The sequence below is a fragment of the Convolutriloba macropyga genome, chromosome 7, assembly GCF_964194025.1.
Source record: "Convolutriloba macropyga chromosome 7, txConMacr16.3, whole genome shotgun sequence".
Lineage (NCBI taxonomy): Eukaryota > Metazoa > Xenacoelomorpha > Acoela > Convolutidae > Convolutriloba > Convolutriloba macropyga.
Window position 1 is genome coordinate 73,594,030 of NC_134474.1, and position 18,108 is coordinate 73,612,137.

At 38.0% G+C, this 18,108-nt stretch overlaps 1 protein-coding gene across 1 annotated transcript in view; it reads left to right on the forward strand.

The window, feature by feature from the left end:
* Nucleotides 1-17,092, forward strand: part of LOC142343318 (dCTP pyrophosphatase 1-like) — a 247,818-nt gene extending 230,726 nt beyond the window's left edge. The window contains exons 2-4 of the mRNA XM_075395147.1: nucleotides 10,951-11,131; nucleotides 15,960-16,125; nucleotides 16,608-17,092. Of these exons, the coding sequence (XP_075251262.1) occupies nucleotides 10,961-11,131; nucleotides 15,960-16,125; nucleotides 16,608-16,807 (537 nt within the window). The 5' untranslated portion in view covers nucleotides 10,951-10,960 and the 3' untranslated portion in view covers nucleotides 16,808-17,092. The remainder of the gene's footprint in view (nucleotides 1-10,950; nucleotides 11,132-15,959; nucleotides 16,126-16,607) is intronic.
* The last annotated feature ends 1,016 nt before the right edge of the window (nucleotides 17,093-18,108 follow it).

Below are 18,108 nucleotides of genomic sequence, written 5' to 3' on the forward strand. Positions count from 1 at the left end.
TCTCCACTGCGCAAAAAAGGATATTAACCTCATGAGACACAAATAAATTAGAGGTGCGTTGGCTAAAATAACGCAAGACGTATGCTATGGCTACAAAGATGAGCTGTCACATCAGTTGCTAAAAAGCAAAAAGTTTAAAAATCTATCTACTAGAACTGACAACAATGCTTGATTTTGCATCACATAAAATGGCCTGTGGGGGTCTGTGTTCAACAGAACTTTCTTAGGAGTGAAATAAAAATTGTTGGCCGAAATTTAAGGTGAGGCCCAATCGAAATCAAGCAATCCTTAAATTATCATGAGGCATAAGGAAATTAAAAGTTCAAAAAATAACAGAACATTTCGGAAGGAGAGAAAATAGTTTTGTTCCGCTCATGATTTCGTAAATTAGAGACGATGGGATGTTTGCAACAACCACTTTGGAGCAATAAGCAACAAAAACCTTGGAAAGAAAAAAACGACGCAAAGTGGGGCGAGATAAAAATACATTAGCACTCTGGAAATCACCACATTGCATGGCAAATATCTCTCACATAGGCTGCCGAGGTCCTAAGCGTAAAAACCAAGTTTATATTGGTTTATAGGCGGGCTGGAAGGCTTCACAACTGATTCGTGTATTGATTTGAGTCGGCGGCTCGTGGAGCCTAGCTTGTTGCATTGATATTAATTTACGAGTGATTTTTTCTGAGTAAATTTTTAGTAGCTGTTGTGTTTCATAGTGTGGAATCTTTGTAAGGCTCATTGGTTGGAATATAACCTTTTGTAGTTTTGTTAGAAAAAAAACAATTTATCGAGAAATTTCTAAGGAGGGACAGATATAAAGAAATAATAAGTCAGAAACTGAATGTAGCTTGTTTTAACTAGTCATACTGATACTTATGAATTCAAAGAAAATGGAATACGAATTCTCAATTGGAAAAAATTATCAGTAAAAAGTAACGTGTTCTAAAAATTGCGTTCACCTTCAGATTGGCTTAAAATTAAATTTGAAAAAAGTCAATAAAAAAGGAAAAAGAAGTCTTACAAAGTTTGTCCTATTCCACAAAATGAGATGAAACAGCAGTAAAATTTTTCACAGATTTTCTTTTAAAATTGAAATTACAGTTATAACACTTGCTTATTTTTAATTCAAAAAAATTTATCCTCTTCATGCTTGGGTTTTCAAAGTTTCGGGGTGCTTTGTTCTCTTTTTCTGAACAGAGGTTTTTTCTCCCAAACCTATTAGGTTATGTTTTAAGTTTTGGGAGTTGAGTATAAAACTGTTTTACAAAATTTAGAAGTCAATTTTGCATTTAAACTAATATCTTAATGTCAATCGTCGACCCGGAATTCATCAGGTATTTAGTTGCAATTTAAGTTTTTTGATGTAAATTGCTACAATTGACATTCGTTTTTTAACACCGTGACATGCCTCATGTATGTCGAATTCAAAACTGTGTGCCGTTTTATAGCATTCAACGATATGTCTTACAGGAGAAATTTTCCTTTGTGAACATCTAATTGTAACATTCCGGCTGGTTTTGTCAACATAAATGGATGTGCGTCCATTACCTGTGGAGTATTTACATACCAAAAGCGATTTCAAACATCCAACTGAAAAATAACTTCGTCGTGCAAAAAAATTGCTAATGCTTCCGCTGAAAAAAAAAATTGGATGGCAGACATGTTTCTCAGTATACTCAAAGAAATTCTTCTTTGTATAATCATTTTAGCTGAGTCTATGTTGTTGATATGTTTTTATTCTCCTAGTGATTTAGCTCTTACCTTTCTTTTGTGACTATTTTTTTATTTTTTCTAACACCTCTTTAATCTTGAGTTTTATTAGGCGCTGCATTTATTAGGACCTACATGTTTGTCAGTATACTAAAAAAAATTCAAGAATCTTTTATTTGTATGATCACTTTAGTTGAGTCTTTTGTGTTGATATGTTTTTTCTCTTCGTGATTTTGCTCTTACCTTTCTTTTGTGATTATTTTTTTTCTAACACCTCTCTAATCTTGAGTTTTATTAGGAGCTGCATTAAAACGTTCCAATCAAAGGTTGTGTTAATAAAGCTATGTAAAGCCCCTTGAGTCACGTTTTTTGTATGTTCCATTGGTGCACGGCTACGGGAAGTTAGATGTCGGTATCAGTAGACCTTTGATATCCATGTTAGCTAATTTTCCTGCAATATTTGCGCTTATGCTCAGACCTAGGAAGGCAAGGTGTCTATTCCAATCAACTCTATTCGCAAATTGGTGTCTATTCACAAAAATTTAAATTTTTCGTGACAATGCCCTCCTACTGTGCACATTCTGTCATCTATATACCTTGTCACCAATTTCAATAGATGTGTGTTACTTATTGTACCTTTTTCAGCGCAATAGGAACAGCTGTGCACAACTTCCTACGTGTTTTTTTACTCCGTGTCACTGTTTCCTTGCATCTTTGCACGAAACCAGTTTTTCATCGACTGTTCGGATTTTTCCAAAGGTTTGCAAAAGGGCAGCCATGGCTAATCTCACGGTAATCAAAACACGCATGGCTAACTCATCCGATTTTGTGTCCAATTCTTGCTGTACATAAAGTGATCTTTTGTTAAGGCTAATCTCACATCGGTCCTAATAGTTGACCTCGAAATCTCTGGATCCCGTCATCAAAGTACCATTCTTTAGGAGCAATTTTGATTGCCTCCTCTACAGATTCATTGGTGTATAAACTACTACAAACAAGGAGGGAAAATGTTCGATAATCTTTCTCTAAGGTTATGCGTTCTACATTGACTCTAGCAACTTTCTTGATTGTGTGAATACATGTTTCTGGTGTCTTCTAAAAAAAGGGAGAGCGAATATATTTCCCGGTTCCCGTAACTGCTTCAAGGTATTGACAGAGAGAGCCGAAGTAAAGATCTCTTTTAATATGCTTTAGCAGCTCCATAAAATCAGGCAAACTCTCCTGCAATCCAGTTGTCCTGTGCTTGCGATAATTTTTTCCACGTCTCTTCGCCCGTTTGAATAATTGCAGCAAACTTCTATTATTCTGTGTCTCCGTTTTCAATTTAATGTCGTCTCTTTCCGCACTACAGAGCCCATAATCATTGGCACAAAATAACTTGATTACTTTATGTTGTCATTTTCATCACACAAAATGCACTCCTTCTACCAAACGGTAGAGATAGTAATATTTGATCTTTCAAAAATTAATGGCTTTTTTATTTTCTCTTTCCATCTGTGCCTCATGAACGTTTTTTCCTTACCGTTTCGCTGTGGACTCTTTTTCATATAACTTTTCAGCGCTTGTTTTGTACTCCTGCAACTCGCAAACTATTACGTCTACATCCGCCAAGAAGATCACCTCATTAAATTTTTATCTTACCGGATGCTTCGGACATAATAATAAGACGTGCAGAAAACTTTCAATAGTTCACCACCACCTAACTTATCAACATTATTGTTAAAATCATTTTGCAAAGGCCTGTCCTCTCTCAGACAACTTAGCCGACTGGTTTTTGTCGCCTACTGTCGTATCCCCAGGTTGTTCCCTTTCCATATCTTTAGTAAGACTTTCAGGCTGCCTTGTTGGAGTAGAAACGTAGCCAGGGTTTTCATCTTATGTTCCGGTTCCTGATGGAGCACTCTGTACTTTTGCAGTTGTGTTCTCTGCCTGCGCTTTGATATCACTTACTTCGTCATCCTTCGAATCATTATTCCAATTCTTCGAAAACTTAAGCGGTCCGAGTTCGCTGACAGTTTACAATTGCTTTAAGATCGTTCTTATTTGCTATCAAGTGGTTGGCCAGCTCCCTCACACTACTTGGTTTTTAACTGTTCTATTTTTGGCCCGAGAAGTTGGTTGTTGCTAATTAGATCATGCCAAACAACTATGTCACACTTTTTGCCCCATCGGCCCTTGGCCAGAAGATTATGGGCGTTTTTAAACCGATTTTTGTAATTGTTGTAAAAAGTCCAGTAACTGTCGTTATTTTTGACAAAAAATCGTTTTATAATTTGAAAAAATTTTTGTGAACTCAATTTTGAATGGAGGTCACAGTAATTTTTTCTGAGAGGGTAATTATCATTGCAAGATAACTCAAAAATTGTTTGAACGAGATCACTATGACATCCCTAAAATGTTAGCTCGAAAATATCGACATCATGCAGGTAAATGATTTGTTTTATCATATAATAAAATGGACCAACGTGAAGAGCTCGTTCCCAAACATACACTCGACGGACGGTCGAACGACTTCTTTAAAGTTTCAAAAAGACACTGAAGAAGCTCGAACGGAGTTTTACTGCCGAACGACACAATTTGTAAATCGGATATCAAGATACGTCAGCAAATCTTCCAAGAAAATTTTGGAAATTCAAATTACTTGATTGAAACAGACCAGCAGGAACTAAAACGAATGAAAGAACCCCATCGGAAAAGCTATAGCATAGTTGTCGGGAACATAAAAGCAGGACAATCCACAATTAACCAATACCATGTCACTGCTCAGAAGCTTGGCATTGAAATCAGGGGCAATCAGGAAAGCTCTTTAGAGTCTCCTGACGAATGAATTCACTCTGACATTGAAAATGTTGAAGAAGTCCAAGAGTTTTTCAAAATCAAAGATACACGACTAGCAAAAATCCACATGATTGGAAAATACAGGGCTGAAAAAGAAGGCTCCCGAACGGTTGTCATCCTGATGGAAATTAAAATCAGCAGAGATCTGGTAATTAAATCAGCTCACCTGTTGAAATTTACAACAAAAAGTATTCATTAGCCCTCAAATGTCACAGTATGATGCAAAGAAAGAAAATGAGTGCCTCCGAAAGAGACGGCTGCTAATAAACAATCATCTCTTCGACAGAAAGAATTTGCGAATCAGAAACTTGAAACTAGAGCAAAAGTTCACCAAAAATAGGTTTTCTACGAGGGTGAACCCATGGGGACTCTCCGGAGAGCGATCGTGAATGACTACAAACAATCACATTACTGAATTTTAACGTTCGAAGCATACTTAAATTAGACAGAAGACTAACCCTAGCAAACACACTAACTAGTACTGACTATGACATACTGTGCCTCACGGAATTGTGGTTAACCGAAGACGATCCAAACAATGCTCTGTTTCTAACAGACTTTATCATCTACCGAAGGGTGCGCACATGCGACAAATCAACAACCAAACATGGTGGAGTGCTGAAAGCTCTCAGAAAAAGTATTAATCATGAAAAAGTGTCGTTCAGCAGTGATCCCACTGACGTGTTGGCAGTCAAGACACTCACAAGACAAAAACCCATACTCATCTGCTGCGCATACAATCCACCTTCCGGAAATCCCTACCTCTGGGATAAGCAAAAGTTTGATATTATCATCAAGGAACTCAACAATGAGAGCAATTGCGAACCTTATGAATGCACACTGATAACAAAAAACTCTAATCTTTCGAAAACTGACTGAAACACAATGTCGGTATCCAAAGACTATGAGTCTGAAATATTCGAATTTTTATCAGAGTTTAATTTTACTAACATCATATCGCAAAAATTGGTTGTTCTATTGACCGACGAATACTTAAACCGAACTTACTCATTCCATGGTAAGCCACTGTCAGACCACCTCCCAATTAAAACAATCATACAGACAAACATGACTTTGAAAAAACAGGGAAAAAATATGCCTACAAGAAAGCAGACTGGGCAAACTTGAATAAAACAATTTTTAAAAATCCTTTCGAACCATACAGCCTCAGCAATATTGATTTCCTGCAAAAAAAATGTAACGATTCGATTGAAAGCTATATCGACAGTATTATTCTAAAAATCACAAAACATCGGGCGAGCCTCAAGCCCTGGATTGCTCCCCCAACGTCTCATCCAAAAAAAACTGCAAATCAAAAATCAGAAACGGAAGGCTAAATCTGAACAGAACGCTTAAATTGAAACGCCTAGAACGAGAAATCGAGTTGGCAACAAGCAATGAACTTGCAAACTATTGAGCGAAGTGTTTCATTCAAGACAGTTCGGTTACATCGAGAAGTACATTGCCAGCATCCGTAAGCAGCCAAATTTACCTCAGATAGTATACCTCGGCAATACGAGAGGTGAATCCAACAGAAAAAAAGCGGACCTATTCAACCCTTTCTTCAAAAGTGTTTACAATGAAGAGAAATAAACGCATCTCAATCCCCAACATCGAATTCTAAACACCATTGAAATTACAGATTTTGAAATTGAACAAATATTGAAAAACCTGAAGTTAAACAAAGCAACGGGACAAGACAAACTGGGAAACGTCATCTTGAAACAATGCCCAAAATCTCATGGCAAGTCACTCAAATTAGTACTCCAGACAGTACGAAACAAGGGCGTGTACTGGAAAAGCAGTCAAATCTTACCAATCTTCAAAGAAGGTAAAAAAACTGACGTCAAATGTTCCGACCCATTAGTCTTCTTTGCTGCATCTCCAAAGTGTTCGAAAGACTTATCTTCAATAACCCCTATAGGCATTGCAAAGTATGGCTGCATCAAAATCAGTTTGGATTTAGAAAAAACAGATCTGCCACAATTCATTTTTTGATTTTGATTTTCATAGATTCTATCTATAGTAAGTACGAAGATGAGACGGTTGACAAACTCACAATCTTGTATCTGGTCTTCGCCCAAGCTTTCGACAAAGTTTACCAGCACATCCTTATAGAGAAACTTAAAAAAATTGAAGTAGGTGGTAAATTGTGGAGACTTTTGCGTTCATACCTTGAAGACGGGCAACAGTACGTAACGATAAATGATGATTGCTCCGATTACCTGGATGTCAAGAGTGGTGTGCCCCAAGGATCCATCCTCGGATCCCTACTGTTCCTGATTTTCATTAATAATCTACCCAATATGAAACCTGAAATAGAAAACTACGGCTTTGCAGATTACTTTGAAATGATCGCACAGAGCCAAACGGAATTGGAAGCTGGAACCACCCACATCGAAATGTGGTGCAGGGAAAAACAAATGGATCTCAATGCGTCAAAACGCAAGCTACTGAATCTAAAAGGTCAGCTTTCAGCAAGTCTAAACAAAACTGACCTGAAACTGATTGTCAATGGACAAGTATCAGGATACAAGGAACGCCTATTAAAGCTCAAACTGTCAACACTTAGTATTTAGGCTGAGATAGTCGACTTGCTACTTCTGATATCGCTAGACCGGAATGAAAAGGATGTTGAAATTGAGAACATGAAGAGAAAAAACGAATCAAATACTAGGCAAAATAGCAGAAGTGAATGTGCAACTGTAGAACATGTAACAACTGGAAAAAGATAAACTGAATTAGACTGACAAACACTGAGATTGACACCCCAGGGGCAATAACCCGAAGCTTGTGCTACTACTACTATACCAAGTTCGACGGGTCTAAAAAACCGATTGCTAACTTTCATGTGGAAATTTGTCAATGATAGATGTGGAAATTTGTCAATGAAACATACACTCGACGGACGGTCGAACGACTTCTTTAAAGTTTCAAAAAGACACTGAAGAAGCTCGAACGGAATTTTACTGCCGAACGACACAATTTGTAAATCGGATATCAAGATACGTCAGCAAATCTTCCAAGAAAATATTGGAAATTCAAATTACTTGATTGAAACAGACCAGCAGGAACTAAAACGAATGAAAGAACCCCATAGGAAAAGCTATAGCATAAATGCCGGGAACATAAAAGCAGGACAATCCACAATTAACCAATACCATGTCACTGCTCAGAAGCTTGGCATTAGAATCAGGGGCAATCAGGAAAGCTCTTTAGAGTCTCCTGACGAATGATTTCACTCTGACATTGAAAATGTTGAAGAAGTCCAAGAGTTTTTCAAAATCAAAGATACACGACTAGCAAAAATCCACATGATTGGAAAATACAGGGCTGAAAAGGAAGGCTCCCGAACGGTTGTCATCCTGATGGAAATTAAAATCAGCAGAGATCTGGTAATTAAATCAGCTCACTTGTTGAAATTTACAACAAAAAGTATTCATTAGCCCTCAAATGTCACAGTATGATGCAAAGAAAGAAAATGAGTGCCTCCGAAAGAGACGGCTGCTAATAAACAATCATCTCTTCGACAGAAAGAATTTGCGAATCAGAAACTTGAAACTAGAGCAAAAATTCAACAAAAATAGGTTTTCTACGAGGGTGAACCCATGGGGACTCTCCGGAGAGCGATCGTGAATGACTACAAACAATCACATTACTGAATTTTAACGTTCGAAGCATACTTAAATTAGACAGAAGACTAACCCTAGCAAACATACTAACTAGTACTGACTATGACATACTGTGCCTCACGGAATTGTGGTTAACCGAAGACGATCCAAACAATGCTCTGTTTCTAACAGACTTTATCATCTACCGAAGGGTGCGCACATGCGATAAATCAACAACCAAACATGGTGGAGTGCTGAAAGCTCTCAGAAAAAGTATTAATCATGAAAAAGTGTCGTTCAGCAGTGATCCCACTGACGTGTTGGCAGTCAAGACACTCACAAGACAAAAACCCATACTCATCTGCTGCGCATACAATCCACCTTCCGGAAATCCCTACCTCTGGGATAAGCAAAAGTTTGATATTATCATCAAGGAACTCAACAATGAGAGCAATTGCGAACCTTATGAATGCACACTGATAACAAAAAACTCTAATCTTTCGAAAACTGACTGAAACACAATGTCGGTATCCAAAGACTATGAGTCTGAAATATTCGAATTTTTATCAGAGTTTAATTTTACTAACATCATATCGCAAAAATTGGTTGTTCTATTGACCGACGAATACTTAAACCGAACTTACTCATTCCATGGTAAGCCACTGTCAGACCACCTCCCAATTAAAACAATCATACAGACAAACATGACTTTGAAAAAACAAGGAAAAAATATGCCTACAAGAAAGCAAACTGGGCAAACTTGAATAAAACAATTTTTAAAAATCCTTTCGAACCATACAGCCTCAGCAATATTGATTTTTTGCGAAAAAAATGTTACGATTCGATTGAAAGCTATATCGACAGTATTATTCTAAAAATCACAAAACATCGGGCGAGCCTCAAGCCCTGGATTGCTCCCCCAACGTCTCATCCAAAAAAAAACTGCAAATCAAAAATCAGAAACGGAAGGCTAAATCTGAACAGAACGCTTAAATTGAAACGCCTAGAACGAGAAATCGAGTTGGCAACAAGCAATGAACTTGCAAACTATTGAGCGAAGTGTTTCATTCAAGACAGTTCGGTTACATCGAGAAGTACATTGCCAGCATCCGTAAGCAGCCAAATTTACCTCAGATAGTATACCTCGGCAATACGAGAGGTGAATCCAACAGAGAAAAAGCGGACCTATTCAACCCTTTCTTCAAAATTGTTTACAATGAAGAGAAATAAACGCATCTCAATCCCCAACATCGAAATCTAAACACCATTGAAATTACAGATTTTGAAATTGAAAAAATATTGAAAAACCTGAAGTTAAACAAAGCAACGGGACAAGACAAACTGGGAAACGTCATCTTGAAACAATGCTCAAAATCTCATGGCAAGTCACTCAAATTAGTACTCCAGACAGTACGAAACAAGGGCGTGTACTGGAAAAGCAGTCAAATCTTACCAATCTTCAAAGAAGGTAAAAAAACTGACGTCAAATGTTCCGACCCATTAGTCTTCTTTGCTGCATCTCCAAAGTGTTCGAAAGACTTATCTTCAATAACCCCTATAGGCATTGCAAAGTATGGCTGCATCAAAATCAGTTTGGATTTAGAAAAAACAGATCTGCCACAATTCATTTTTTGATTTTGATTTTCATAGATTCTATCTATAGTAAGTACGACGATGAGACGGTTGAGAAACTCACAATCTTGTATCTGGTCTTCGCCCAAGCTTTCGACAAAGTTTACCAGCACATCCTGATAGAGAAACTTAAAAAAATTGAAGTAGGTGGTAAATTGTGGAGACTTTTGCGTTCATACCTTGAAGACGGGCAACAGTACGTAACGATAAATGATGATTGCTCCGATTACCTGGATGTCAAGAGTGGTGTGCCCCAAGGATCCATCCTCGGACCCCTACTGTTCCTGATTTTCATTAATAATCTACCCAATATGAAACCTGAAATAGAAAACTACGGCTTTGCAGATTACTTTGAAATGATCGCACAGAGCCAAACGGAATTGGAAGCTGGAACCACCCACATCGAAATGTGGTGCAGGGAAAAACAAATGGATCTCAATGCGTCAAAATGCAAGCTACTGAATCTAAAAGGTCAGCTTTCAGCAAGTCTAAACAAAACTGACCTGAAACTGATTGTCAATGGACAAGTATCAGGATACAAGGAACGCCTATTAAAGCTCAAACTGTCAACACTTAGTATTTAGGCTGAGATAGTCGACTTGCTACTTCTGGTATCGCTAGACCGGAATGAAAAGGATGTTGAAATTGAGAACATGAAGAGAAAAAACGAATCAAATACTAGGCAAAATAGCAGAAGTGAATGTGCAGCTGTAGAACATGTAACAACTGGAAAAAGATAAACTGAATTAGACTGACAAACACTGAGATTGACACCCCAGGGGCAATAACCCGAAGCTTGTGCTACTACTACTATACCAAGTTCGACGGGTCTAAAAAACCGATTGCTAACTTTCATGTGGAAATTTGTCAATGATAGGTTCGATGGACAAAATCACGTGGTAATTGTTCTGCGACTGTCCTTTGTGCAGAAACACGAGCGTAAGTTTTAAATAAAGACGACTGGGACAGCTTAGTGGTCAGATAACCTATAGCCCACCCAATCATGGTAAATATCCCTTAATGGGGGAGGGAGCTGTAATGGGAAAGACCCGGAAATTATTCTACGTGTGCCGATGACCCCTTTTCTTCTGACTATTGGACCTAAAAATTTTGAAGGTTGGTCAGCACTGGCCTTGCCTTCATTATGAAAATGCTTATAGAGTCTGATGGATAGCATTGATACAACTGATGGTAGTTGTGACGCCAAAAATGCCAATGTGGAACGTGTTGCGGGTTATTCAAGTTCCAAAGAATCGAAAAGATCTGTGAATAACAGTTTGACAGCCGATGAATTCCAATTTTCACCCCTAGATTTAAATGATTTGAGACGATTACAGGTACACAAGAGCTCTAGTTTTTAATTGCTCCCAAACAAAATTTGTAGCAATGATTTTAGTCCTGTCGGTATTTTGATGAATTTTGTCTGTCTCCTTTTTGTCTGAGCAAGAAATATGTAACTTAACGCCCGAGGGCAATCAGTTGCTGAACAGCCCTGTCAGTTATGAGCGGTATGCATTTTTATTGTTCTAATTGCACTTGAAAATCATGTGCTGGAGATCATGATAGGAAAATGTAATATATGTAAGTTATGCGTGCGCTTTATATGAGGAATCTGCAGTTTGATAATCGGATCTATTCTGTTCCCCCCCCCCAAGCTTAGTGAGCATAAAGGCTAAGGTAACTAAAACTTTTCTGTTTCCCTTCTTTTCTACCATTAATTGTCCTTGATTAATTTCTTGGGCTAGAGCTTTCAAAATGGGTAGAAGTACTAAGAGATACATATCAAGTAACGAGAAGACTATTTCTGTCTCACCGCGGTGTGCACTGCGCTTTCCAACGTTGCAATAAATGGCATAAAAGAACTGGGCAACAATTCATGCTTTTGTGCAATATGTGTGTTGACAACGGCGAACGCGATGTCTTCATCCGATGCCGTACTCAAACGAAGATCAAGACCGACTTGTCTGAACTCAAAATTGATGAAAAACTGCTAAAGCTTGAAAACAAGTTCACCGAGCTTGTTGATCTCGAACTTGGTATCATAATAAAGCAGTCGTGACAAAATTGAACTTAAGCTATGCGAATCTTACGGCCAAAAAGAGCGAGAAAGCTGCACACGCTCTTTCTCCGCCAACACTTCGACCAAAAAGACAGATTTCAACATCTCTTCCAGCTTTCGAATCCAGGGGATTCCTGAAAATACCAAGAAAACAATCGATGAGAATCTTGTCCGCACTACCGAAGCCGTCAAAACGATGCTCAAATCCTTCGAAGTTGACACCGAGATCACTTCGATGAAGACTAGGACAGTCAATCAGCTCATCGACTGGACTCAAGAAGCGAATTATACAGCTCTTCTGGAAATTCGTGGAGACGAAATTGAACGAAAACAGCATCTGCAGCTCGCATGCGACAGCCAAAACTGCAGAGAAAAGTAGACAATTTTCTAAACTGAACGTATGGGATAAATGCCCTTCAGGTTTGCTGTAAAGACTTTACAACAACAACGACAAATCTTTTATGACCCCCCAGGCGCAGGTGCTATTTTCTTATATAGTAACGGCGCCGTGCCATAGAAGCATCAATAGGAACCATTGTAGAGGAAGGGAGCCTGTTGTCCTAAATGTTTGTTGATTTTTTTTGAATCCTGATTCAAAATCAGTATACATTATATTTTGATAGCTATTTATCATATCTATTTTGATTATAATTCTGATGCTTTAATTTCTCCATTTTTCGCATCTGATCCTTTACTTTTTGATTACTGTTAAGATTTATAATAAACACAGGAGTTGACTTTCTGTGCCTGAGGTGACCGACTACCCTTTCAGGGGAGGGGCTCTTTTAATTAGAAAAAAATCAAACAGGAACTTGCTGCTTGGTGATTCACAACCGAGAAGTCTATATTTAACAAATTGCGATATCTTGTTTCTTCCTGGAGCTTGAATACAGGAAGTAATCAGATTTATTCCTGTTAATATGTTGCAGCGACGTGTACCACGGTTATCACCCGTCAAACGCGACACCAGTCGAAGTTGCAGACAGCGTTTCTGAACTTGTGAACACGATCAGCGAATTCACAGAATCTATTTTGGTTTTTGGAATCCCCACTCTATTTCCACCGGACCAAGAGCGCGAACTTACTGAGGCTCACATAATTAATCGGTATGAAGCTTTTAACTGGAGATTGCACAATAGTTCAGAGGTTTTGAAGTGGTCATATCGGGGCCCAGGTGACGCTGTGTGGTCCACTGCGAAATCATCTGACTGGGATAACGCGCATATAAACGAAAACGGTCTGAGTCATATTCAATCAATCTTTAGAAAGAATATACAAGCGTTATTCCCCTGAACTTGAAAACGAGCCTCCTCCATACGTTTACGAGAACAGTCGGCAAAGGCGTGAGTTTATCAAAACCTGTGTAACCTCCAAGAAACTTCGTATTCAAAACTTGTTTTGCAACAACTGGTTAAAACCTTGGAGGATGTACGGACCGTAAGAATTGAGTTGGAGTGACAAGAAAATCCAGAAATAAATTTAATAATATCGAATGTTTGTGGTATATTGAAAATAAAAACGAGGTTCAAAATTTGCTAACTGCTTAAGCATTTAAAATTATTTTGATGTAATATGTTTAACCGAACCGTGGCTCGTACTTGACGAGGCTCTTTTGACAAAAAGCAACTTTATATCCTTCTTACGAATAAACTAGAAACAGTCATTAATAAGACTTATACATAGGTAACATTTCCTACAGCTCTGACGACAAGGCGTACACGTTTGCACTCCAGTTCCATACAAAAACAGACATCGGTATGCTCTCAATAAAGCTGGAAACAACTAAACCAGATTATCTTAAAAGTGCCTTTTCCGACATTAGTACATAGTTCAAACATTAGTTCAAAACTGTACATAGGTTAAACTTGCCGGGGTGGATTCGAAGTGAAACCTCAAATAGGATAAAATCACCTCAACATTGCAAAGAAAAATAACAAAAAATTAAACTTAATCAAAGTAAAAAGCAAAGCTGAATTCATAAAGTCCCTTGCAATAGATAAAGCAATCTTCGAACAAAAATTATTTCGAGGGCGACAGTTCTCCCGTTTTTCAAAAGAACTTGAGATCAGTACAAAAAATGGTTTTTCCCTGGAACAATTTTCTACAATAGAAAATCGAATGATGATCAGCAAAGTGCAGTTTTTTCGATGATTTTTCCAATGTTTTCACTAAGCGAGAGCCAATTTTTGATTTTGAACCAATGGAAAAGGACTTATTATTATAATAATTTTAACGAAGGAAAAATTAATGACATCCTAACAAAACTGTAAATTTGCAAAGCATGCAATCACGTTAACATCGGAAGTATGGTCCTCAAAAATAAAAGACAGTCATTGTCAAAGGTGCTTTCATAACAAAGTGGAAGTTATGTGAAGTCGTATCTATTTCGGATAAGACCAGGACTGATGCTGAACAATATTTTTTTCGTAACTCTCGGAATTTTTTTTTCGAGGGGTTCTATAAAATAGCCAGAGAAATCGCATCAGTCACAACATACTTGTAGGAAACATGGATCTCTGATAACTAAGATGCTTCTCTTGAATCTTTTTTATCGTTTTTATAACTGTCACGAGTTCTATGGAAATAAATTGTTTGCCCTCTACTCCGATTTAAAAAACGTTTTTGACACTACCCCAAAAACTCCTTATCGAGAAAGTAAAAAGCAATGTGGAGTCAGTGGAGTTGTCCCTTTGAACCAAAAGCAATACTTAAACTTGGGATTGCACCTCCAATTTAGAAAACATAACAAGAGGAGTAACGCAGGGATCCCTGCTTGGCCCTCTAATATTCATCATTTATGCGAATGATTTGACTAAAAAAATACTCCCATCTGAACTTTTTGGCTACGCTTATTATTTCAAACTGGTTTCTTCTGACCTCGACAAGTTACAGCAAGACCTAAAACAGATTCGAACGTTGGTGTGAAGTAAACAAAATGACTGTAAACAGAAAAAAGCTACCTGTCAATAAAAAACGGTCAGTGATCCTGTAATAAAACTTAATGCGATAACACAGAATTGTTGGTGAATTAATGTCCACTAAAATTGCAGAAACCTGAAAGCAATTGCAGCCAAACGGTTCAGGAAGTCTGCAAGACATTCTATCTTAAACGAAACACATCAGTGGTAGCGAACTTGAAAACAAAACAATGCGTATGTTGGGTACGTGGTGGCCTGTCATCAGCTATGCGTCGCAGTTGTAGTACTCAAGTAAAGTCGATGCAAAAAAAGAGCAAATGCAGAAACAATCGACTTCTTGGATTTTAAGCAATTGGGACACTAGCTATTAGAGAAGGTTAAACAAACTACAACTGCATCCTTTATCGTACTTCGAAATGCACGGCCTGCGATTGTCTGTCTCTAGTCAAAAGCAATTACAATATCACCTTGTCGATAAACTGTAAGAGGCACTGAATAATCAATGAAAGACAATCTGCAAAGTGAGCTAATCGAAATTTCGAAAACTCGCACGAAAAAGCGGATGAGAATTTTTCAAGTCAGTTACTAAATCTAATTAAAATACTTTCAGCATACAGATTGAATGCTTAAACAAAAGGTATCTTACTAAACTGTACCGGAATTATTGCGAAAATTGCTACTCGAACGTCACCGGCTGTTCGTGGTCTTTTATGCGCAATTGTGGGAATTGCAATCCTGTACAGAAGATCACGGCAAATGATTGGTGTAAATCCATGAGCTTGATGCAGCTTGATGAAGTCTAAGCTACCACTACTACTACATTTGAATAACAATATTCATTGAACAACACTTATTACCGATGTCACTATTCACCCTAACACTAAATTTAGAAAAGTTGAGGATGAGAAGACTGCCTGAAGGCGGCAAATATAAATGTGCGCCCTAATACGGAAAATTTTGCCTTGACGTTTACATTCTCAGAAAAGGCAGAATTATGTCTGTATTTTTTCTTTTTGATCTTCAGTGGAAAACCAGTGATTTGCATCTGATGTGCATCAGTTTGGTTTGTCGGATAGAGTCCGAAAGCCGGGGTAAAAATGCATATGCCGACTGGGTATCACTCTATCGTCATATGTATTCTTTATCAAGATAATTAAGCAAGCTAGTGATGCAGCGTTGTTTGTTCAGACTTCGTTTGTTGTGGAGAGAGACTGGACCCAGTACCACACTCCGAGAAACCTCCTTTGTGCTTTAGTGGGGGAGGTGGGAGAACTGGCCGAAATATTCCAGTGGAAGGGCGAACAGGTCACAATTGGGGCTTCGCAGCTCACATCCAAAGAAAGAGCTAATTTGAGTTAGTAGATGCAGGCTTAAATCCCCACACCAAAAGAAAACCTGTACCCATTGATACTGCTCGTAGTTTTTTAGTCTCCTTGGCGTTTAATTTAAGAAAAATAAATTTAGGTCAAATATAGATGGAGTTAATTTGCTAAGTTTTCTTGTTTTGTATTTGAGTGAGTGCATTTAAATTACACGTTCTGTTTCCTAGATCTTCGATGCAATTGAGTGAGGACAATTTGAAATTCTGTTTATTTCTCATAAGGCAAGATCAAGGATTCTTAAATGAGAATAAGAGCCCCCCCCCCCACTTCCGTCCCCCAACAACTGATACGGACTGTATTCAGAACATTCAGATATGATCTGTTCAGGAAAAAAAAACGCCCTATTGTTCAGTTGTTTTGTGAGAAAAAATAGTAGGGGTTACAGGGATCAACGCTACGCAAGCGCTGTGAACTATGCTAGTAGATAGATAGACGTTAACATGTGGCTTTTCAGATGACGAATTGTCAGACGTGCTTCTCTATCTGGTCAGATTAGCCCAAGTGTGCAAAGTAGACCTGAGTGAAGCAGTGAAAGCGAAGATCGAGAAGAATTCCAAAAAGTACCCCGCAGATTTAGTCAGAGGTAAATGGGCGAAATACACAGAGTACAAAGAGAAACATACTGTATCGACTGAAGAAAATCAGGACAAATGATGTGTCGAAGGAAAAGTTATATTAACACTTTGTTTTTAACAAATAACTGAAGAATGGAAATCAAATCTGAACTAAATTATTTTAAGATATGTGCTAATTGCGATAAGGATTATGAAGTGTGCAGCATTTGTTCAAAAATACTACGAAAACTAAAAAGAAACTTGGTTTTGATATTTGATGTTAATATTTGGTTATATTTTTGCCGGGTGAGAATTTAAGATCAGATTTGCGGTTACTGGTTGAATATTTGTTTTTGTTTCTTGATGAATTTATTTAATAATGAAACAGGTTTTCTGCAGCAAAGTGGGCTGTAAGAGGAGAGTTAAACGATAATTGCCAAAATCGCGTTGGCAAAACAAATTAAGTCTGTCCAGTAAATTTTGTAAAAAACTCATTGAATTCATACAAGGTTTGTTGCAATTTTTACGGCAGTGTTTTTATGCAAAAGAATTTTCTGATGTCGTTTGAGGGCAATTCGACCGTCTGTAGTTGGTAGGTTATGTATTTGGATGTGAGTGTCCTGTTATAATAATATTCGGGATCCAGTTTTTAATAGAAATATGAATATTAAGTGCTCTCAAACAAAGTTTATTGCGATTATTTTAGTGGTCTCTGTTGCATGATTTTTTTGCTCGGCCGATTTTGGTCAGATGCGATTTTTTTTGCTGAACCAGTATAGTTCTGTGGTCTTTGTTATGCGATTTTTTGCTTGACGAATTATTCGTCAGAGGCTTACAACTTTGCGTCCTCAAAAACGTGATAAATAGATATAGCCCGGCAATAATTTGCTGAGCAACTGTCTTAGAGCTTCGCAAGTTTATAAGTGTACAATTAATGGAAGCTTCTGAGAAGACAAAATAATAGTGTAAAGGGCAGTTTTTGCAGGTTTGGACCCGCTCCGTACCTCACGTCCACCCTAACACGCGCGTTCGATCCTTATTCCCGTTCCAACCCCTCCCCCCGCTCCCACTACACCACTCCCCATGCTAACCTCAATATGCCGAAGCTGTCAACTACCAGCGCTAACCGGTGGTTTTAGAGCAATTCGCCCAAAGTGGGCAATGTTATTTCAGTCTTCACAAGTGAATGTCATCTTGATTTTAGTAATTGCTCTTAACGGAAGTCAGTAGGTAATTGCTCTCGAACTGGTTTTGTAGTAAATGTTTTAGAGTGCTGATAGAATCTTGTTAATCAACTTAGCCTCAGAGTCTCGGTAGTCTTGAATAAACGATTCACCAAAACTACCGAAGAGAGGGTAATTCTTTGTGAAACACAATTCTCATTTGTGAAACATCCCATAA